Genomic DNA, 24,086 nt, shown 5'->3' on the forward strand with positions numbered 1-24,086 from the left:
AGATATCTGTATGGTGGTTTGAAAAATGGAAATTGGCTACGTAATAAAAACTGTCAAGTCATCCAGATGAGTACTAAAAGAAATCTACTAAATTTTGGTTATATGATAAGAACACAAATCTAAAGGCTGGGGTTACAATTAAGAGTACTTAAATTGGAATGATCACATAGATAATGTTGTGTGGAAAGCAAACCAAAGACTGCGATGTATTGACAGAACACTTAGAAAGTGCAACAAGCCTACTAAAGAGACTGCTGACACTACACTTGTCCACCATTTTCTGGAGTACTGCTTTGTGGTGTTGTATCTGTGTCAGATGGGACTGATAGAGGACATCAAAAAATTTCAAAGAAGGTAGCTTGTTTTGTATTATCATGAAATAGGGGAGAGACTACCATGGGCATGAGACGTGAATTGGGGTGGCAGTCGTTAAAACAAAGGCATTTTTCATTGCAGCAGGATCTTGTCATGAAATTTCAGTCACCAACTTTCTCCTCCCGTTGCGAAAATATACATAGGGAGGAATGATGATCATTATAAAATAAGAGAAATCAGAGTGCACACAGAGAGATTTATGTGCTTGTTCTTTCCACACACTTTTCAATAGTGCAAAGGTAGAGAAATATCTTTGATGGTGGTTTGATGAACCCTCTGATAAGCAATTAACTGTAAATTGCTGAGTAATCATGTAGATGTTTATATTAATTGTGAAGTTGCTTGTGGTGCCAAAGAATCTCCATTTTGTGTAGCAGCTCAAAACTTAAATAGTTTTCTCTTCTAGCCATAATGCAATTTCTTCTTATTTTGTATTTGAATTAGGATTTTTCTCTTTTTTTAATGATAACAAGCATTATTGACAGCACTTACACTACTCCCTTCTAACCCATGTCATAAATCCAAAAATTAATGTTTATACACATCACTTTTTATCTCTCCATGATAAATGCTCTCTTTGCTTGATGTAAATATTAGTTTCCACTTTTGATACAGCCATATTCAGATGATTCTGCTGGACAGGCAGTAAGTTTTGTTTCCCTTGCCATTGGCTGTTTCAAACCACCATTGTCCTGGGAATTCTAACAGCTTTGTTTCCTGGCATGATTTTGATTGAGCCAGGTGTCGTCCAGATAAATAATAGGATGATGAAGATTTTCTTTTCTGCTGTTGTGCATATTTCTTAGAAAAGTTTCCCTAGCTGCTAAAATATTGGATCTCTCCATCAGTATGCATCTTTCATCATAGCATTTTCTGTACCTGAATCCCAAAGGTTTCAGAATTCTTCCACTCCCCAGTGAAAGCATTCTAATTGGTTACAACATGTGCTACCTGTAACTTCGAGGGTTAGTCAGCTAAGTTGTGAATTTCCAATACAATATGATGAACAAAGCCATTCAGGAAACTATCCAAACCTATGACATTTACTTTTTCTCTAAAAATTTTCTTCAGTTATTAAATGTTCATTATTGGCCACACATTTCGGTTACCTGTGCATCTGCACACTTAGTCTCTGTACTGTTCAGAGTGAAATGCAAGACACTTTTGCTGTTGAAGTGCAAAGTGTGTATGCCAAAAAGATTTTCCCTCTTCTGGCATTGTAGCATAAAATACGTGGTTTAGTACCTGTGTGACAAACTCGTAGAAACAATAGTTGTAATTAAGAGGGTATCTTTCTGTTGAGTAACCAGTATGTTTTGATGTGTTGAACTTCACTTATTCCTGTTTAAAAGATACTGTGGTGTCAGCTAGACAATAGAAAATTACAGGAGTAATAAAGCTGAAAATTATAATAAAAATACATGTGTTTTTGTACATTTTTCTTATGCTGATACTGTTAAATATACAGTTTTCAGTTAAGTGATATTTCAGATGTTTGTATTTTACTTAAATTGTAAAGTTCATATAACATTACTTGTGTAAGAATTAGTGTGGTTCTGAGAATATGTAACTGTCTTTTCAGTATGCATGTCAGAGCAACCTCCCAAATACTGTTCGGATCCTTGTACAGATTGGTTATGCAAATGTACAGGTTCGGAATACGGAAACAGGTATGTGGGTGAATAATATGTTTATGTAATTAAATTTTAAAATTTCTATTCTGCTTCATTCTGCTAATTCTGACTGATGAATATAGGCTGGGTTCCTCTCCATGAAGCAGCAAGCCGTGGTCACAAGGAAGTGGTTCAAGTCTTGCTTTCCCTTAATGCACCTCTCAGACCCAGAACCTTAGCAAATGACACTCCTGCTGATCTAGCTAGAAGGAACAATCATATTGAATGTGCAAAGATATTGTGTAAGTATGTTAGTTTCTGGTGCAATTTCTGGCTTGAAATCACGTTTAATTTCCTACCATGTAGTGATTTTATTTTCTTCATGTAAAGTGAACTATAAGTGTCCTTTGCCTAAGACACAAAAGAAAGATTGGTACCATGGCACATTAGATCGAAGTGAAGCAGTTGCTCTTTTGAAAGAGTATGGTAACAAGGATGGCACTTTCCTGGTACGATACAGTGATCGTAATGGTGGAATGTACGTTCTGACTACAGTTCATGCTGGACATCCATATCACTTTCAGATTCAGATAAAGGTTTGTTTAACATGAAGAAATTATCAATTTTACTGGTGATTTTATATCTTTGATTTAATTAATGTAAAATACATTATTTTTCATTCAGGGATCTTATTGTTTCATTGATGATGGTCCATATTTGGACTCTCTGGAACATGTAATAGAGCACTACAGCACTATGTCAGATGGTCTACCTACAACACTGCAGATTCCTGTTCCTCCAAAACCAAAACCGCCAGTACCTGAAATGCCAGCAAATTTTTTGGCACTGAATGGGGTTAGTCACGTTTGTGTGATACTTTTATTGCTTTCTGTAGAACAACACTGTTTCATAACTGTTATTTGTGAAAAATCATTAATTCACATTTCAGTCTGCCACTGTGCCATGCCGGAAACTGTTGAAGAGGTCTCCAAACAGGAGTCACAAAGTATCACCAGTGTCAAGTGCTGCAGCATCACCTGTAAACAGTAGGCGCGGCTCTCTCAATTCTGTGCTGCCCAGTTGCAATGACATACAGTCTCCTTCAATTGAAACAAACCATTGTCTTGATTTGTTACACTTAAGATCAATGAAAGGTCCCGAGCCGCGGCAGCAAGGTAAGTAATTTGCCATAATTAACTTATTACAGTGGTTCACTCCAGTGAATGTACATAATTTAACAACGTAAAATCTGGCATGGAATAATTACAATTCACAGCCTGTACCATCTGGATCCTTCCTACAAGCACCAGCTTTTCTGAACTGCAGACGGGAACTCTCCTTGCAATACATCCTATGTTACAGTAATTGCCCTGACCTCAGCCTTCGTTACCCTTTGTCCTTTACACACCTATCGCCTTGCCTGTTCCCACTCTAGCACTATACAGCCATCTATTCAATGAGCACACCCACAGTCTTTTTACTTCGCTCCTTTTCCACCTGTTCCCTGCTCTCCATCTTACCTCCCGACTGCATGTAGCTACCTTACCCTCTCTCTACCTCATCCCTGTAAGTTCCCACAAACAGCACTTCACTGTCTTCCACCCATACCCTGTTCTCCCTCCCTCTCCTGACCTGAGCCTCCTCCATACACAATCACCCAGATTGTGTGTGTGAGCTGCATTTTTATTTTATTTTTAATGGTACATGTCAAGTTCCGTAGGACCAAATTGAGGAGCAAACTCCCAAGGTCATGGAACATGTCATTACATGAAATTACAACATAAAAGAACCAATAAAAATAAACTGTTCATGAACCCGAAAAAAGTCAATCCATAAGTTTAAGTAAACACAATCAACAATACAACAATAATCAGCTTAATTTTTCAAGGAACTCCTCGGCAGAATAGAACTAGGGACCCACAAGGAAACTCTTCAGTTTCAATTTGAATGCACGTAGATTACTGCTAAAAATTAGAATTCTAACGGTAGCTTATTGAAAATGGATGCAGCAGTATACTGCACACCTTTCTGCACAAGAGTTAAAGAAGTCTGATCCAAATGTAGGTTTGATTTCTTCTGGGTATTAACTGAGTGAAAGCTGCTTGTTATTGGGAATAATCTGATACTGTTAACAAGAAATGACAGTAAGGAATATATATATTGAGAGGCCAGTGTCAAAATACACAGACTCGTGAACAATTGTCTACAAGAGGATCATGAACTTACACCACTTATTGCCCGAATCGCCTGTTTCTGAGCCAAAAATATCCTTTTAGAATGGGAAGAGTTACCCCAAAAATAATACCATACTACATAAGCTAATGAACATAAGCAAAGTAGACTAATTTTTGTGTCAAACGATCACTCACTTCAGATACCGTTCAAATAGTACAAATGGCTGCATGAAGTCTTTGAACAAAATCCTGAACGTGGGCTTTCCGCGACATTTTACTATCTATCTGAACACCTAGAAATTTGAACAGTTCATTTTCACTAATCATATTCCCATTCTAAAAAATTAAAATGTCGGGTTTTGTTGAATTGTGTGTTAGAAACTGTAAAAACTAAGTCTTACTGTGATTTAACGTTAGTTTATTTTCTACAAGCCATGAACTGAGGTCATGAACTGCTCTGTTTGAAAGCGGGCCAATGTTGCACACTATATCCTTTACTGCAAAGCTAGTGTCATCAGCAAACAGAAATATTTTAGAGGTACCCGTAATACTAGATGGCACATCATTTATGTAAATAATTAACAGGAGTGGCCCCAGAACTGATCTCTGCCCCCCCCCCCCCCCCCCCCCCCCAACTTGTCTGTATCCCACTCAGACCCCACACCACAGCCATTCTCAATATTGTGAATAATGACCTTCTGGAACAATGTTTTGTGATCAACACAATCAAACACCTTAATTAAATCAAAAAAATATGCCTAGCGTTTGAAACCTTTTGTTTAACCTATCCAGTACCTCACGGAGAAAGGAGAATATAGCATTTTCAGTTCTTAAACAACTCCTAAAGCTGAACTGTACATTTGATAGCAAATTGTGTGATAAAAAATGATTAATTATCCTTACATACACAGCCTTTTCAATAACTTTACAAACACTCATGGCATAGAAATAGGTCTACAATTGTTTACATTATCCCTGTCTCCCTTTTTATAAAACAAATTTACTACTGAGTACTTTTAATCGTTCAGGAAACTGACCATCCCTAAAGGAAAAATGACAAATATGGCTAAATACAGGGCTAACATGTGCAGCACAGTACTTTAATATTCTGCTAGGCACTCCATCATATCCATGAGAGTTCTTAGTCTTCAGTGATTTAATTATTGACACAATCTCTCCCTTGTCTGTATCACAGAAGAGTATTTCAGACATCAATCTCAGAAAGGCATTTGCCAAGAAAGTTTTATTATTCCCTGTAGAAACTAAATTTTTATTTAATTTACCAGCAATGCTCAGAAAATGATTGTTAAATACTGCACATATAACTGATTTATCAGTAACAGAAATATTTTTGCTACGAATTTACTTTATATCGTCAACCTTGTGCTGCTGACCAGACATTCCCTTCACAACTGTCCATATGGTTTTAATTTTATACTGTCAGTTAGCTATTTTATTGTATCACATGCTCTTTGCCTTCCTAATAACATTTTTAAGCACCTTGATTATGACTACTTCTAACATTTTGCATTTGAATGTGTGTGTGTGTGTGTGTGTGCGTGTGTGTGTGTGTGTGTGTGTGTGTGTGTGTGTGTGTTTTATCAGAGAAAGGCCTTCTGCCCAAAAGCTTATATTTTCAGTAATTTTTTGTTGTTGTGCCCATCTGTGACTTAAAATTTCTGCTGTATGGTATGTAGCAGTCTGTCCTTTCCATAATAGTGTCAGTATACTTAATTTTGAATATTAACCAGTATTTTACATTTGTAACTTGTGGGATAATCAACAGGTAATTCCTCAAATTAATTGCATGATTGCTCTTCAGAAAGATGTACGTTACTTGCAGCATTAAAGATGATTATTTTCTTTCTGATGCTTAATTTCTTTACTTAATACACACAGGAAATGAGTTTGTTCTATTGCTTAAATAAATGACAGCTTGAATTTATAACATCTATTCCTTTATAGCCAAATAAGTCTGAAGATGTGGAAATACTTCATGGTGCAAATTTCTCATCATTTCCTGCTTTTAAGTTCAATTTGAATATGCTCTTATATGTATAGTGGATTTTTATTTATTACCAATTATTTATTACCAACTGTGAGCAAGCTATAGAAAACATATTAAGATGCATAAGAAATCACAGCAAAGAGAAAATCTCATGCACATTTTTAGTGACTTTCACATCAGTATATGTGCTAGTGCTTCTGTATTTACTTGCTTTATTTGGGGAAAGTAGATGGGGCAACAGAACTAGCTAAGTGGTAATGTGCAATTTTGAGGTGGCAGAAAGCTAAGAGGAAACATGACATATCAACTGTTAGATTGATTAGACACATTAGTGCTTTACAAGGCATGGCTATATTTGAGGTGGATGCAATAGCTTTCCTACCTAGCTCACCAAGTCAGTTGAGGGAGATTTGTTGTTGTTGTTGTGTTGTTGACTTCAGTCCAGAGACTGGTTTGATGCAGCTCTCCACGCCACTCTATCCTGTGCAAGCTTCTTCATCTCCCAGTACCTACTGCAACCCACATCCTTCTGAATCTGCTTGCTGTATTCATCTCTTGGTCTCCCTCTGCGATTTTTACCCTCCATGCTGCCCTCCAATACTCAATTGATGATACCTTGATGCCTCAGAACATGTCCTACCAACCGATTCCTTCTTCTAGTCACATTGTGCCACAAATTTCTCTTCTCCCCAATTCCACTCAATATCTCCTCATTATTTATGTGATCTACCTATCTAATCCTCAGCATTCTTCTGTAGCACCACATTTCTAAAGCTTCTATTCTCTTCTTGTCCAAACTATTTATTGTCCATATTTCACTTGCATACATGGATACACTCCAAACAAATACTTTCAGAAACAACTTCCTGACACTTAAATCTATACTTGATGTTAAGAAATTTCTCTTCTTCAGAAACCATTTCCTTGCCATTGCCAGTCTACATTTTATATCCTATCTACTTCGAATGTCATCAGTTTTTTGCTCCCTAAATAGCAGAACACATTTACTATTTTTAGTGTCTCATTTCCTAAACTAATTCTCTCAGCATCACCCAACTGAATTAGACTACATTCCATTATCCTCGTTTTGCTTTTGTTGATGTTCATCTTATATCCTCCTTTCAAGACACTGTCTATTCCGTTCAGCTGCTCTTCCATGTCCTTTACTGTCTCTAATAGAATTACAATGTTGTCAGTGAACCTCAAAGTTTTATTTCTTCTCCATGGATTTTAATTCCTACTACAAATTTTTCTTTTGTTTCCTTTACTGTATCCTCAATATACAGATTGAATAACATAGGGGATAGACTGCAACCCTCTCTCACTCCCTTCCCAACCACTGTTTTCCTTTCATGTCCCTCAACCCTTATAACTGCCTACTAGTTTCTGTACAAATTGTAAATATCCTTCCACTCCCTGTATTTTACCCCTGCCACATTCAGAATTTGAAAGACAGTATTCCAGTCCAACATTGTCAAAAGCTTTCTCTAAGTCTACAAATGATAGAAAAGTAGGTTTACCTTTCCTTAATCTATCTTCTAAGATAAGCCGTAGGGTCAGTATTGCCTCACCAACATTTCCATGGAATCCAAACTGATCTTCCCCGAGGTTGGCTCCTCTGGTTTTTCCATTCATCTGTAAGGAATTCTTGTTAGTAATTTGCAGCCGTGACTTATTAAACTGATAGTACCAGTAATTTTCACTTCTGTCAGCACCTGCTTTCATTGGGATTGGAATTATTATGTTCTTGTTGAAGTCTGAGGGTATTTAGCCTGTCTTATACATCTTGCTCACCAGATGGTAGAGTTTTGTCAGGGCTGGCTCTCTCAAGGCTGTCAGTAGTTCTAATGGAGTGTTGTCTACTCCCGGGGCCTTGTTTCGACTTAGGTCTTTCAGTGCTCTGTCAAACTCTTCACGCAGTACCTTATCTCCCATTTCATCTTCATCTACATCATCTTCCATTTCCATAGTATTCCCCTCAAGTACGTTGGCCTTGTGTAGACCCTCTATATACTCCTTCCACCTTTCCTCTTTTCGTTCTTTGCTTAGAACTGGGTTTCCATCTGAGCTCTAGATATTCATACAATTGGTTCTCTTTTCTCCAAAGGTATCTTTAATTTTCCTGTAGGCAGCATCTATCTTACCCCTAGTGATATACGCCTCTACATCCTTAACATTTGTCCTCTAGCCATTTCTGCTTATCCACTTTGTACTTCGTGTTGATCTCATTTTTGAGATGTTTGTATTCCCTTTTGATTGCTTCATTTACTGCATTTTTATATTTTCTCCTTTCATCAATTAAAGTCAATATATCTTCCATTACCCAAGGACTTCTACTAGCCCTCATCTTTTTACCTACTTGATCCTCTGCTGCCTTCACTATTTCATCCCTCAAAGCTACCCATTCTTCTTCTACTGTATTTCTTTCCCCAATTCCTGTGAATTGTTCCCTTATGGTCTCCCTGAAACTCTGTACAACCTCTGGTTTTGACAGTTTATCCAGGTCCCATCTCCTTAAATTCCCACCTTTTTGCAGTTTCTTCAGTTTTAATATATAGTTCATAACCAATAGATTGTGGTCAGAGTCCACATCTGCCCCTGGAAATGTCTTACAATTTAAAACCTGGTTCCGAACTCTATGTCTTACCATTATATAATCTATCTGAAACCAGTGTCTCCAGGCCTCTCCTGTGTATACAACCTTCTTTCGTGATTTTTAAACCAAGTATTAGCTATATAATTAAGTTATGCTCTCTGCAAAATTCTACCAGGTGGCTTCCTCTTTCATTTCTTAGCCCCTTTCCATATTCACCTACTACGTTTCCTTCTCTTCCTTTTCCTACTGTTGAATTCCAGTCACCCATGAGTACTAAATTTTCATGTCCCTTCACTATCTGGATAATTTCTTTTATCTCATCATACATTTCATCAGTCTCTTCGTCATCTGCAGAGCTAGTTGCCATATAAACTTGCACTACTGTGGTAAGTGTGGGCTTCGTATCTATCTTGGCCACAATAATGTGTTCACTGTGCTGTTTGTAGTAGCTTACCTGCACTCCTATTTTTTTTTTTATCGTTATTAAGCCTACTCCTGCGTTACCCCTATTTGATTTTGTATTTATAACCCTGTATTCACCTGACCAGAAGTCTTGTTCCTCCTGCCACCGAACTTCACTAATTCCCACTATATCTAACTTAAATTTTCTAACCTACCTGCCCAATTAAGGCATCTGACATTCCAAGCTCCACGTAGAATGCCAGTTTTCTTTCTCCTGATAATGACGTCCTCCTGAGTAGCCCTCGCCCGGAGATCGAGTGGTGGGACTATTTTACCTCCAGAATATTTCACCCAATAGCATGCCATCATCATTTAACCACACAGTAAAGCTGCATGTCCTCGGGAAAAATTACAGCTGTAGTTTCCCCTTGCTTTCAGCTGTTCGCAGTACCAGCACAGCAAGGCTGTTTCGGTTGGTGTTACAAGGCCAGATTAGTCAATCATCCAGACTGTTGCCCCTGAAACTACTGAAAAGGCTGCTGCCTCTCTTCAGGGACCACACATTTGCCTGGCCTCTCAACAGATACCCCTCCATTTTGGTTGCACTTATAGTACAGCTATCTGTATCACTGAGGCACGCAAGCCTCCCCACCAACGGCAAGGTCCATGGTTCATGAAAGGGGGGTGGGGGGTTGAGTGAGGTATGCAATTTATATAAACAAAGTTGTATCAAAGATAAAAATCACATTGAATGCCAGTTGTTATGTGAACCCACACCTATGGATAACTGTGTGGTTATGTAATCACGTAAGGGTCTGAAAATGTAACTCTATTTCTGAAAAAATTAGCATCTATTTTTGTCAAAATTAGCATATAAAAGAGGGGGGGGGGGGGGGGGGTAATTCCACATACAAAAAAAAGGTGTTTGGTGATAATAATAAAAGAAAAAATTTCAACCCTCCCTCCCCTCCTCCTCCTCCGCTAAATTGTCTCAGCTCGTTTTTATCTTTTAGCTCTATTAAAGCTTTCAACATAGAAATAGTAGCATTTTCCCAGCAGTGAACAGAGACTTTTCTTATTTAAAGTGTTCCTTTACATTATTTTCTTTTTCCTTCTCAGTCCAATAATACAAAACTGCAAAATATTGGTTTTGAATTTGTGACACATAAGCCCTTACAAGTATATTGCAGACTCCTTCTGTGGGCATTCATAGCCATAAGACCCACATTTGTACATGCTACAGACAGAAACGACTAGATACGTGTAGTAGAACTGAAAATATCTTTTTTTACATGTTAGAGGAAGACTATCGGTGTGATCAAAATATGTAGACCAATTTTGTTTACCTGTCACTGTAATGCGGACACTATAATATGGCCACTGGCTTCCTCTGTAAACAAAACAGAACTGTGACGCCAGAATGGAGAGGAGCGGTGCAAGGAAATAAGCCCCACTTCCGGGTCACAGGGGAGCCATCCCACACCTGCCTTCTGTGTTTATGCGGAAGCAGAATTGACACATGGTCCTAACGATCGCTGATCCCTCCTGGTGTCGTGAGCTGTAATCGGACTCTGTGATGAATGAGGTTTAGAATCTTCACTCATTTCAAAATAAGAACAGAAAATATTGAGCTGCATACTGCGAGTAAACAAAGCATTCAGTAATGTTTATTGGATAATAGCGTCATGAAGTTGGCAATTTCGGAAACAAGGTAATTAGTCTCTACTTCATCCAGTATCTTACTGAAACATAATTCAAAATACCTGCCAATTTAAGTGCACATGTTGCAGCAACTTTTGAAGTTTAGGTTGAAGATAAATACACATGTATTTGTTCTAAAATGCTAGTTCCCATGGCTGGGTCCTATGTTATGATACCTGGTGTGCATGTTACAACTTTTCAGTCACCCACAACTAATATGGTTGAGTGGCACAGAAACACACTGATACACTATTACATTCATGCAGAGGTACATTTTATAATTTGCAGACACATTCTTACACATTATCTTTCCAATTTGGGCTTCATCAGATGTTGTGCAATACAAGTGTCCAAAAAAGGGGGATGGGGGGGGGGGGGGCACCTACTGTTTTAAAAGGAAATTGTCAGTTTTTATAGGCAATTTAATGTGTCTAAGGGGATGTCCAGTATTGCCTGAATACCAAAAGCCTGCACAATATGACATATAACATACTTTTTTTTTTTTTACATCTAGAGTGCTTAGGGATTTAATTATCATCATCAGATGTAGTAATAAATAAAAGAAAGAAAAGCAGCAGAGAAGTGCACTGCATATTAACAAAGTGAAACATAAGCAAGGAGTAGACTTGTACGTGGAATTCAGTTCCTTCATTGAAAAAGTTGCACTGTAAAATATGTCTTATATTGATGCCACCCATTGTTGCTAACTTCATTACAGTTAAAGCTTTTACTCTTTAGGTAAATAAGTCCAGCATGTTGGTAAATAACAGTTTCGTTCTTTGATAATGTCTTTACAAAGTTGCCATTCACAAGTAATAACAAATATGTAAACTAATTGTGTGAAATAGACTGTGTAAAAATAATTCAGTGAAGCTAAAAAACAATACAACAAACAAAAACAAAAGGGAGAGAAGAAGGAAGGAAGGTGTTTCATCATAAAACTTGACTTTTTAGTCCAGCATAGTTCATCAGTAACAGTGTCTTTTTGTGGTTGCATATGTAAAACGCTGGCTCTTACAATTAACCACAAATATATATTTAGTTTTGTGAAATAAACTGTTTTAACTTTGCCAGTGATCTGAAAAGTAGTCCACCAGACAAAGAAAGAAATAGAGATTTCAGCTGTTTTGACTCACAGGAGGCTAAACTAATAAACAAGTGACAAATGCCATCTTGAAAGTCTGTTTCTGTATTTGTTTTGGTGGTCTTCAACTAATTATTCATTTATTTCAGTTACTTTTATACTATGTCAAACAAATTAATGCTTCCCGTTATTTGAACAGTTGGTTCCCAATGCAAGTATTGTATTATGTTTAGAAAGAGTACAATTTATGGGTGATGTACTTTGAATGATAGACGAAGGCAGATATGAATTTACTGGTGCCAGAAGCATAAAGTTCATTGAGGGAGGATCCGTGGAATTTTTTACTTTCCACAGTTTGTTTCAAATCTCACAAAGTTGCAATTGTGGTGCTGAATACTCTTGTGTATTTTGAAATGTTTATGATGAGCGTCCCTTCAAAGAGTCATCAGGGTCATTTTCTCTGGTGTTTAGGCAGATAGTTGCAATTTTGCTTTTGCAGTCAGAGTCAGCATAAATAAATACTCCTCATCGCATTTTGGTACAATGCCTAGTGTTGATGGAAAGTGTCTGTTTGCTAATTGATATGTATTAAGAGGAACATTAAAATACGGTGCCTTACCATGCTCCAGCAACAGATGAGCGGTGCTACTGTATGGTGGGAGCAGTCAGCACGACCCATGGTGGCATACAAGTCATAGTTGGACTTAAGGCCATTTGTTCTGTCTAAAAGTTCCTGTTAATACGTATTGATAAAACAGAAACAGCACTAAACTTAATCAATGAAATAAACATGTAAAACCAGTGGGTGTTGATAAAGGATATAATAAGCATTATATGTTTGGGCAGGCTTGAGCTACACATTTCAAATAAAGAATTGCAAATATCTGTTGAAACACCAGAGTTAATGTGCCTTACTATTCTTAGGAGAGGCGCCTTGTAAATAAATTGTCCTCTAAAACTGAAGCTATTTATTAGGTGGTGTACTTTTATAAAAAGGCTCTGTTTTTTTTTTTTTTTTCCCAGAGCTGATACCCAGAGAATCTTTAAAACTGGGTGAAGTTCTTGGTGAAGGGGAATTTGGTGCAGTCTACCAAGGAACGTACATGCACCCAGATGGAACTGTGGTAAGAACTATAACTTTATTTATGTAATTTAGTTATACCTTTTTTTGGGTCATTGGTCTTCTGAACTGTTTGTTGTGGCCCGCCACGAATTCCTCTCCTGTGCCAACCTTTTCATTTCTGAGTAGTGTGTGTAACATATGTCCTCAATTATTTGCTGGATGTATTCCAGTCTATGTCCTCTTTTGTAGTTTTTACAATCTGCAGCTCTCTCTGGTACCATGGATGTTATTCTGTCATCCTGTTGCTTCTCTTTGTCAGTGTTCCACACGTATTCTTTTTCTCACCAATTCTGCAAAGAGCCTCCTCATTCCTTACCTTAATGGGCCAATTGCCTTGTTTGTATGTACTTATATAACTGTTTATGAAAGCTCAGTTGTTAACTGAAATTTTTGACGAAGTGCATGCTGGACTGCAAGAGTCAGATCACGTTTTAAAAAAGTTTGCTGCTTGCTTAGGACATAGGAAACATTTTCTTACAAAGAAGTGTTACTACCAACGGAGTTATTTAACTCTGTAACTTTTGTGACTTGAATCTTCAATAGCTTCATTAAAATTTTGTCAGAGAAGGCCTTGCATTTATGGACAAGTTGATGGATATTGGACATTACTCTGGAAATTATTTTTGCGGTATTTTGGTCACTGAAAATACTGTACAACTGCTGTTATCATGAGGAATCATTTCCGAATTCATTAAAGAGACTCACTTTCAGTGGTAAAGACACAAGAATTAGTCAAGACAGTGTTGTCAGTGTTACTACTATTTTCTAAATGATAATATAACAATGCAGGTGCGACATGTTGAAAATTATAAGATAGGCATTTGCAAAGAGGTGGACATGAGTGAAAGTTTGCTGCAGATGCCAGTAAAAATTGGAAAGCACATGAAGAACTAAGAGTTTTTTCTGAGGGTTGTGGTGTGCGGGTGGAAAGAACACATGGAGCAGAAAAATAAAGATAATAGTTTGGAACACAACAATGACAGTGGACTTAATTTTTTACAAAGAACTATTGAAATATATGCAAATTTTTAGTGGTAGTGAATAGTCTCAGTGGCATCTAACTGCATGAGACCTTAGAGACATGCATTTGCAACTCATACCATAATCACACATTAAAAAACAACTTCTCTCATACAGATGACTGCTAACTGTTTACAGGATACCCTTCTGGAGGTTATTATTCTCTTATAAACTTGTACATATGTACACCATTGATGTTGCTAAATCTGTCTTAGCTCCTCCTTATAGCTATATTTATGATCAAAAGACACCAAGGATGAACTCTGGGTATTAGCCCGAAGCAGTGGAAAATTTTGCTTTAATTTACTTGAAAGAGCAATTTAGAACAGTATCCAAATTAAATGCTTGTCATCCAGCATTTAAGGTGACCTGCTCATATAGCGTACATTTAAGGTGACCTGCTCATATAGCGTAGTGCGCAGCACATTAGCTTATGAAACGCCAAGGTGAGCCAGACACAGATTAAGTCTGCATGGCACCTCAATGACCATTGGCTGGTACACCAGATAGCTTGACTGTGGTTCCCTGACAGTTTCCTAAGCTCGTTTATGCAAATGCTGAGTTGGTCCCCAAATTCTACCTCAGTAAATACGATACACAAACAGTTAAAATACAATAATACACAGAACACAGTTTACCGGCAAATGGAGTGCACGAATTCTGTCCTGAAGGTTAACTTGACAACTTTGATGTCAGGAAGGACATTTGGCCACGAAGTTAAATAATGAAATAAACATTTACCAAATCCTGGGAGAAGTGGGCCCTGTTGGTTAGTATAAACTCAAGGGAACAGTAGAATCCAGCATGCAAGGCTTTTTATTTGTGTGTAGTTTGATGTACAGTTTGATTAACCCTTTCAGATCGTCTGGCTCTAATTGCATACATTAACTTTTACTGTGTCTTAGCTGCAACAGAAATATTTGTCCTAACCCAAGGTACACATTCATGGATGTTCAACACTTTCATTATGCACAAATGCTATCAGCTGTTGGACATCACTATGAAAATATCAGCAAGTCAGTGTAGCAGTGCTCAGCAGCCCATGACCAACAGAATACATAGATGAGGTTGGTTTGCTATATTCCACTGTATAACTCGATATTGTTATTTGCTCGAACTGTCCACGGGTGTACTGCTGGTCCATAATGTGCTACGGGCACAATATTTCGGCGATCAGACATGTCGCCATCGTCAGGTGCACTGACCAACTGAACTCGTGAGGGTGGGTGACCATCTTAAATCCCCCTCCCCACGAGAGATGTTCTATCCGCGGTCCGTGCTCGTGTGGTCGCTGAGAGGCTGGCATCGGCGTCTGTAGTGGCGTCGGTGTAACTGCCTCGTCCACCATGGTTGCTTGTTCGTTTTCTTTACAGGGCCTCTTTTTAATTAGACTCAGTGCTGGTTCCCATGCCTTGCTGAGGTTATAGCCGCAATCTCTGTTAATGAGTCCGTCCCTGGTACGAATTTCGGTAGCCTCTCTAATGACACTCTCCCAGTATTTAGATGTCCGTGCCAAGACTCTGGCATGTTGATAGTCCATTTCGTGATTTTCAGACAAATAGTGCTCTAAGACTGCCGACTTGTTGGGGTACGTAAGCTCGCGCCGGCCAGACTCATGTCGTGGGTTGACTCCTGTTGCTCTCGTGTCGACCGCGAAGCCACTACCCCCTCGCTATACGGCACGGCCCAATGGACTCAAGTGGTGACCCCACTTGCGCCGATGCTCAAGCCGGACAAGTCATCTTGTGTCTCAGTGTGTGACTGACCAATCGCCAATGACGTTGCCTAATCAAACTCAAGCAGACTGGCGGCCTAACACGCAGACTCAGATGCAGGAACTAAACCCTGACCGGGCGAGAACTCGCTGAGTTCTCTTACTGGTGGAGTGGAAAATCTCTCATTTATCTGGCTTTAAAGATTAATCAAAACGAAAGACATACTAGCACTCCGCCCGACAGATAGACACTAACCGCCGCACAAATGCAGACGAGAGACAGACCAGCAACTGGTGATGAGTGACTGAGCCAGACTCACTCCGATTGACGAACTGACCCCGGACTGACCAACTGGTGATCTCATAGCGCCCCTTAAATACATGTGAACAGGCAACCTTTCCCCTTTCCCACCAGAGGGAGACACCAAAGCTGCGACTGCCACAGCGGCGCCACCGCCAGAAAAGGAGGGCGACTGCTTCACACTAACCTCTACAGCGCGCTCTTCAAAACAGCAGTTTTTACCATGGCTCAGGGTACATAAGTCGAGTGTGCCTCTGATGTTCTCAGCAACGATCTTCGATGGTGCGCACTGTCCGTCCAATTTAAGTCTTTCCACACTCACAGGGAATCTGGTATATGCCGGCCTTCTGCAAACCGAGATCATCTTTTAACACTTCCCTATAATGCTCGTGTTTTATTGGGTGGGCAAAAGACAGTTCCTACTCGGTGTTTCCTCAATATTTATCCTATTTTCCCCAATAGTGCTCCAGTATATGGGATATAGGCGGTGGCTATCTCTTCCTCCGTGACTTTGTCCATCTCCACACGCTGTACTGCACAGGTGGGGCGGAGAGCGTGTCTGTCTGCCAGTCTGTCTGCCATTCCGCGTACCCGTTTTTGCGAAATACAGTTTTGAGGTGTTCCAGCTCATGGGGCAGACTCTCTGCGTCCGAGATGATGCGTGCCCTGTGCACCAGTGTTTTTAGTACCCCCTTTCGCCTGCGAAGTGTGGTAGCTATTTGCATGCAGATACAGGTCAGGGTGCAGTTTCTTCCTGTATACCATATGGCCCAGGGTGCCATCCGCTCTTCTTTTGACCTTGACTTCCAGAAATGGTAAACTTCCTTCTGCTTCAGTCTTCATTGTGAATTTGATGTTTGGATGTATGGAGTTCAGGTGTGGAAGGAAGTCTAGGAGTTTGTCACTTCCATGGGGCCATATCACGAATGTGTTATCAACATAACGTAGAAAACAAGTAGGTTTCCACTTGGATGATGCCAAAGCTTCCTCCTCGAAATACTCCATATAGAAATTCGCGATCTCAGGCAAAAGTGGGTTCCCCATTGCGACTCCTGTTTGCTCATAGTATTCTCCAGAAAATACATGAAGGTCAGAACGTGCCTGAAAAGGTCAGTCATCTTCTCGTCACTGTGCAGTGAGCTCAACTGACTCTCAAAGAGGCACCCTTGTGATTAACGAGACAACGTCAAAACTCACCAGGATATCTGAGTCTTTCAGCTTGAAGTTCTCAAGACATTTTACGAAATCCATTGAGTTCCAAACGTGATGAGAGCATTTACCCACGTAAGGGCTTATTAGTTCTGCCAGGTATTTGGCCAGCAAATATGTAGGTGCCCTAATGTTGTTGACAATTGGGCGTAATGGCACCCCTTCTTTGCGGACTTTAGGGAGGCCATAAAGTCTTGGCGGTACAGGTCCTTGAGGTGTCAATTTCTTGGTGGCACCCTCTGAGGAAACACCGAGTAGGAACTGTCTTTTGCCCACCCAATAAAACATGAGCATTATTGGGAAGTGTCAAAGACGATCTCTGTTTGCGGAAGGCCGGCATATACCAGATTCCCTGTGAGTGTGGGAAGACTTACATTGGACAGACAGTGCGCACCATTGAAGATCATTGCCAAGAACATCAGAGGCACACTCTACTTATGTACTCTAACAAGTCAGCAGTCACAGAGCACTGTTTGTCTGAAAATCACGAAATGGACTACTAACATACAAGGGTCTTGGCACAGACGTCTAAATACTGGGACAGCATCATTAGAAAGGCTATCGAAATTCGTACGAGGGTCGGACTCATCAACAGAGATTGTGGCTATAACCTCAGCAAGGCATGGGAACCAGCATTGAATCTAATTAAAAAGGGGCTCAGCAACGAAAACGAACGAGCGACCGAGCTGGACGAGGCAGTTACACCAACGTCAGCCTCTCAGCGACCATGGCCGTTGACCGCGGAGAGAACATCTTGCGAGGGGAGGGGATTTAAGACGGCCGCCCACCCTCAGGAGCACAGTTCGCCAGCGCACCTGATGATGGCGACATGACTGATTGCCAAAATATTGTGCCTGTTAGACACTATGGATCGCCAGTACACCCATGGACTCTTTGAGCAAGAAATACACCGGGAGAAGTTGAAGAATCACAGACCTGAAGATGGCTTGTAGATAAGCTGAAATTAGTAATCAATTTTCAATAAAATTAGTATTTGTGATCTGGACTATTAAGAATTTTTCTGAATCCACAGCTCTAGCCTTATTACTTTGCTGGAGAATATAAAAATATTGTTATTTATCTATTCTGTAAGTTTGCTTTAAGTCTTACAAAAGTGTATAATTGATTGTAATTAATATTTGATGAGATACCATCTCGTAAGGGATTTTTAATGTTTAATGGAATCAGATGTATCCTTTGTAAATGTGCAGTCATGTTTTTAATACAATAAATAATAATGATGACAATAATAATAATAATAATAAACTGAGAAAAGACATCGGACAGAAATGAAATATCAGACAAAAAACGAAAAAGGTTAGGTAAAATCTCACAACAACAAGCTATAGAGCAATTAGATGAAAAGAGGCAGAAATTACAAGCATTGGCCAAACGACTTAGAAGATGCAAAAAGTGAAAATGCAAGGAAACAAAACCAAACATCCAACACAAACCCAAAGAAATTTTACCAGACAATAGATAACACACACATTAAAATAGACAATCCACCAAACATAACAGACATGGAACACTTCTGGAGCAACATATGGTCAAACCCGGTACAACATAACAGACATGCACAGTGGATACAAGCAGGAAACAGACACATACAAGATGATACCACCTGAAGTGATAATTTTGCAACATGAAGTCACCATAGCAATCAATTCTATGCACAATTGGAAAGCCCCTGGAAAAGATAAAATAGCAAATTTGTGGCTAAAGAAGTTCACCTCAACACATTCGCACCTAACTAAATTATTTAACATGAATATAATAGAGGGAAACATTCCACAGGGGGAAAAATATATATAAAGATGCTGTGACTTACCAAATAGGGAAAACGCTGGTAGATAGACACAATGAAAAACACACACACAGATTTCAAGCTTTCACAACCCAAGGTTACTTTATTGGGAAAGAGGGAAGGAGAGGGAAAGGATGTGGGTTTTAAGGGAGAGGGTAAGGAGTCATTCCAATCCCTGATGAAGAACAAAAAGACTGCTGCAAAGGAGCACGAGGATGTAAAGAGCAACTGATAATAGATGCAGAGGTGACTTGTTGTTGTTGTTGTTGTTGTTGTTGTTGTGGTCTTCAGTCCTGAGAGTGGTTTGATGCAGCTCTCCATGCTACTCTATCTTGTGCAAGCTTCTTCATCTCCTAGTACCTACTGCAGCCTACATCCTTCTGAATCTGCTTAGTGTATTCATCTCTTGGTCTCCCTCTATGATTTTTACCCTCCACGCTATCCTCCAGTACTAAATTGGTGATCCCTTGATGACTCAGAACATGTCCTACCAACCGATCCCTTTTTCTGGTCAAGTTGTGCCACAAACTCCTCAAGCTAAAACCAAACAAAGATCGCTACACTACGTATACATTGATTACCAAAAAGCTTTCTATAGTGTACCCCACTCATGGTTGCTACAAATATTGGAAATATACAAAGTAGATCCTAAATTGATACATTTCCCAAACATAGTAATGAAAAAATGGAAAACCACACTTAATATCCAAACAAATTCAAATAATATCACTTCACAGCCAATGCAGGTTAATCGTGGAATATACCAAGGAGACTCATTAAGTCCTTTCTGGTTCTGCCTTGCTCTGAACCCACTATCCAATATGCTAAATAATGCAAATTATGGATATAATATTACTGGAACATACCCACACAAAATCACACATTTGCTAAACATGGATGATCTAAAACTACTGGCAGCAACAAATCAACAACTCAACCACTAAGGATAACAGAAGTATTCAGCAATGATATAAATACGGCTTTTGGAACAGACAAATGTAAGAAAAATAGCATAGTCAAGGGAAAACACACTAAACAAGAAGATTACATATTGGATAACCACAGTGACTGCATAGAAGCGATGGAAAAAACAGATGCCTATAAATATCTAGGATACAGACAAAAAATAGGAATAGATAATACAAATATTAAAGAAGAACTAAAAGACAAAGACTAACAAAAATACTGAAAACAGAATTGACAGCAAGAATCAAGACAAAAGCTTATGCTATACCAATATTGACCTACTCATTTGGAGTAGTGAAATGGAGTAACACAGACTTAGAAGCACTCAATACACTTAAACGATCAAAATGCCAAAAATATACATTACATACATTCAGCAACAGAAAGATTCACATGAAGCAGAAAGGAAGGACGAAGGGGAATTATCGACATAAAAAATCTACGTTATGGACAGTTAGACAATTTAAGAAAATTATTTATAGAATGAGCAGAAACTAGCAAAATAAACAAAGCAATCTTTTATATAAATACATCGGCTACACCATTGCAATTTCATAACCCGTTCAACCCTTTTGATCACATAACATCAACAGATATGAAGAAAGTAAATTGGAAAAAGGAAACACTACATGGCAAGCACCCATATCATCTAACACAGCTACACATCGATCAAGACGCATCCAACACATGGCTAAGAAAAGGCAATATATACACTGAGACAGAAGGATTTGTGATTGCAATACAGGATCAAACAATAAACACCAGATATTACAGCAAGCATATTATTAAAGATCCCAATACCACAACAGATAAATGCAGACTTTGCAAACAACAAATAGAAACAGTAGATCACATCACAAGCGGATGTACAATACTAGCGAATACGGAATACACCAGAAGACATTACAATGTAGCAAAAATAATACATCAACAACTTGCCATACAACATAAACTACCATACAACATAAACTAATAAAACAACACGTTCCCATATACAAGTATGCACCACAAAATGTACTGGAGAATGATGAATACAAATTATACTGGAACAGAACCATTATAACAGATAAAACAATAACCTGACATCATACTAACCAATAAAAAGAAGAAATTAGCACAACTAATCAAAATATCCATACCCAATACAACAAATATACAGAAGATGACAAGAGAAAAAATTGAAAAATACATCCAACTGCCTGAGGAAGTGAAGGACATGTGGCATCAGGATAAAGTTGACATTATACCAATTATACTATCAACTACAGGAGTCATGCCACACAATATCCACCAGTACATCAATGCAATACAGCTACATCCAAACATATATATATATATATATATATATATATATATATATATATATATATATATATATATATATACAACTACAGAAATCTGTAATTATTGACACATGTTCAATTACCCGAAAGTACCATACAGTTTTAACGTCTGACAAAGGAAAGATGATAATAATGATAATGATAATGATAATAACTACCACCATTAATTTTCTGCTTATTTCAGTCACTTTGTCTTTTAAAGTATTTTCGTAACATCTTGAATTTCCAGTCTCTCTGGTTTTCATTCTTTTCATAACCTCGTATCCTGAATCTCTGTACCAATACAACACATCTATTTTCATTAATTTTCTCAACTCAAACGATACAAATGCTAATAAAAATCCCTTTGTTAACCTAGGGTTGTTTCTGCTTCTTGGCTCGTAGTGTAGATTGTTTCATCTGCTATTGTATTGTATCAGCAGTAAGTAACTCCTTTGCCCCAAATGTGATATTTTTGTTGATGCAGGTTTCAGTTTGTAGCAGGTCACTGTTTTCCAACTTTTTATGTTTTCTTGGGCTGCTGAAGGTTACTTTTTGTTTAACACTATGAGACAAGGACGTAATAGTATGTGATATCTACACTTATTTTGCCTAATATTACAAGTTGCCAAAATTATGTTTTAAGACATTATATTGTTACGTGCAAGAAATGATTTATTGGTTAGTTGTTATCTTTTTAGGAAAAAGTTGCTATCAAGACTTTACATCAGGAGCATGTGGAAAAAAATCGTGATGAATTTTTGCGTGAAGCGAGAGTAATGATGAATCTAAACCATCATTGTGTTGTACGACTTATAGGAGTCTCCATGGGGCCACCACTTCTGATGGTAAATTCTTGTTGCATTTTGTGGATTGAAATTAGTATTGATTTATGTTTTAGTGCATGGAATATTTTTGTACTCTTTCTTTTTATTTTATTTAATTTTTGCATCATTTTGTTTGTAATCATTACAGTAATTATTAGAGCCAACATATCTTGTGTTTTTCATTCCTATTACAGTGCTTAAACACAGTTCATATTTTTTTAGGTTCAGGAATTAGTTAAGTTACGTTCAATGTTAGAATTTTTGCGGAATTTCCCTGAGAAAGTTAATCCAAATTATGAGCTTAAATTATGGGCTTCCCAAATTGCTTGTGGTGAGTAGTACTCTAGTTTGCATCTGCTTAATAACATTCAATACTGTAACATTTTTGTACTTATGTAAGTTTTGTTTGATATCATGCCAGCTTATTTTTGTGCATTTTAGCATCTATTTTTATAACATTTGTAATTTGCAGTGCCAGCTTATTTTTGTGTATTATAGAATTCATTTTTATAACATTTTGACAGGTATGAAATACCTGGAGGAACAACGATTTGTCCATAGAGATTTAGCAGCAAGAAATATCCTCCTTGCTTCAAGACATCAAGCAAAAATTAGTGATTTTGGCCTATCAAGAGCTTTGGGAGGAGATCATGAATATTACACAGCAACGCAGGGAGGTAAATGGCCAATTAAATGGTATGTTTATCTTATATTATTGATTTATTATTCTGTGAATAGTTTTGAATTGAAAGCATTGTGCAGGATATACAGAACAGAGTCAGGTGTTGTTAAGATATATAGTTGTACTGCCTGTTGATCGGATGTACAGCCAACGATTGACTGAAGCTCTACCTGCTTCATCATCATGCCATATCTATTCATTCTTCAGCTTTTTGAGCAGAATTTTGGAAACTAAGAATTACAATAGTTAAATTCTATTTTGTGTATGGCCTCTGTTGCTCACGGCATAGGAAATTTTTACAGTATCTGTCTTAAGCAATGCATTTTGCTTTATTTTTATTTATTTGATTTACTCTTGAACTTTGTTATTTATGTGCTATAAAACTGAATTATTTTCTCTTTGTAAGAATGAGCAAGGCGATACACATTAAGACATTGGATTTGAATGTAAAAACGTTAGGTTTCACACCCTCGTCCAACTGTCCAGCCCAGACTTTTCATAGATCATTTAAGATGAATATCAGCATGGTTCATCCAACAAGGCTACAGCTAATATTGTTCCCTATTTTTGTCCAGGAGAGAGATTTTTTTCAAGTTAACTTAAGACTAATGAGGCATTAAATCACAAGCTTCCTTCATTCCTCCTTTTGGATCGATATTAATCATAAGTTATGATCTTCAGCAGACTTCCTCCTGGCCTAATAATGATCAAGAGAGGGGTGACACTGTGAAGGTTCTGAGAAATATGCCAGTCACTACTCTTGATGAACTGTGGTATCGTGTTGAAGCTGCATGGGCAGCTGTACCTGTACACGCCATCCAAGCTCTGCTTGACTCAATGCCCAGGAGTATGAAGGCCGTTATTTTGGCCAGAGGTGGTTGTTCTGGGTACTGATTTCTCAGGATGTATGCACCCAAATTGCATGAAAATGTAATCACATGTTGGTTCTAGTATAATATATTTGTCCAATGAATACCCGTTTATCATCTTCATTTCTTCTTGGTGTAGCAATTTTAATGGCCAGTAGTGTAGCTTTACTCCCTGACCCTTAGATCATTACAATGTAGTGGCTGGTTAGTGAAATAATTTATAAATAATTAGATTGCATAGATAAACCCTTGGAATTAATTATGTTGTCAGAACAGAATAATTATTATTTGAA

General features: G+C 38.2%; 1 protein-coding gene across 9 annotated transcripts in view; it reads left to right on the plus strand.

Annotated features, from left to right (window-relative positions):
• Positions 1-24,086, plus strand: part of LOC126351714 (tyrosine-protein kinase Shark) — a 146,185-nt gene that overhangs the window by 62,139 nt on the left and 59,960 nt on the right. For all 9 annotated transcript variants that reach the window (XM_050002627.1, XM_050002631.1, XM_050002635.1 and 6 more), the window contains exons 6-14: positions 1,958-2,045; positions 2,132-2,290; positions 2,379-2,584; positions 2,673-2,843; positions 2,938-3,163; positions 12,977-13,077; positions 22,117-22,263; positions 22,465-22,573; positions 22,767-22,938. In XM_050002627.1, coding sequence (XP_049858584.1) covers positions 1,958-2,045; positions 2,132-2,290; positions 2,379-2,584; positions 2,673-2,843; positions 2,938-3,163; positions 12,977-13,077; positions 22,117-22,263; positions 22,465-22,573; positions 22,767-22,938 — 1,379 coding nt within the window. The remainder of the gene's footprint in view (positions 1-1,957; positions 2,046-2,131; positions 2,291-2,378; positions 2,585-2,672; positions 2,844-2,937; positions 3,164-12,976; positions 13,078-22,116; positions 22,264-22,464; positions 22,574-22,766; positions 22,939-24,086) is intronic.

The sequence above is a fragment of the Schistocerca gregaria genome, chromosome 1, assembly GCF_023897955.1.
Source record: "Schistocerca gregaria isolate iqSchGreg1 chromosome 1, iqSchGreg1.2, whole genome shotgun sequence".
Taxonomy (NCBI): Eukaryota; Metazoa; Arthropoda; class Insecta; order Orthoptera; family Acrididae; genus Schistocerca; species Schistocerca gregaria.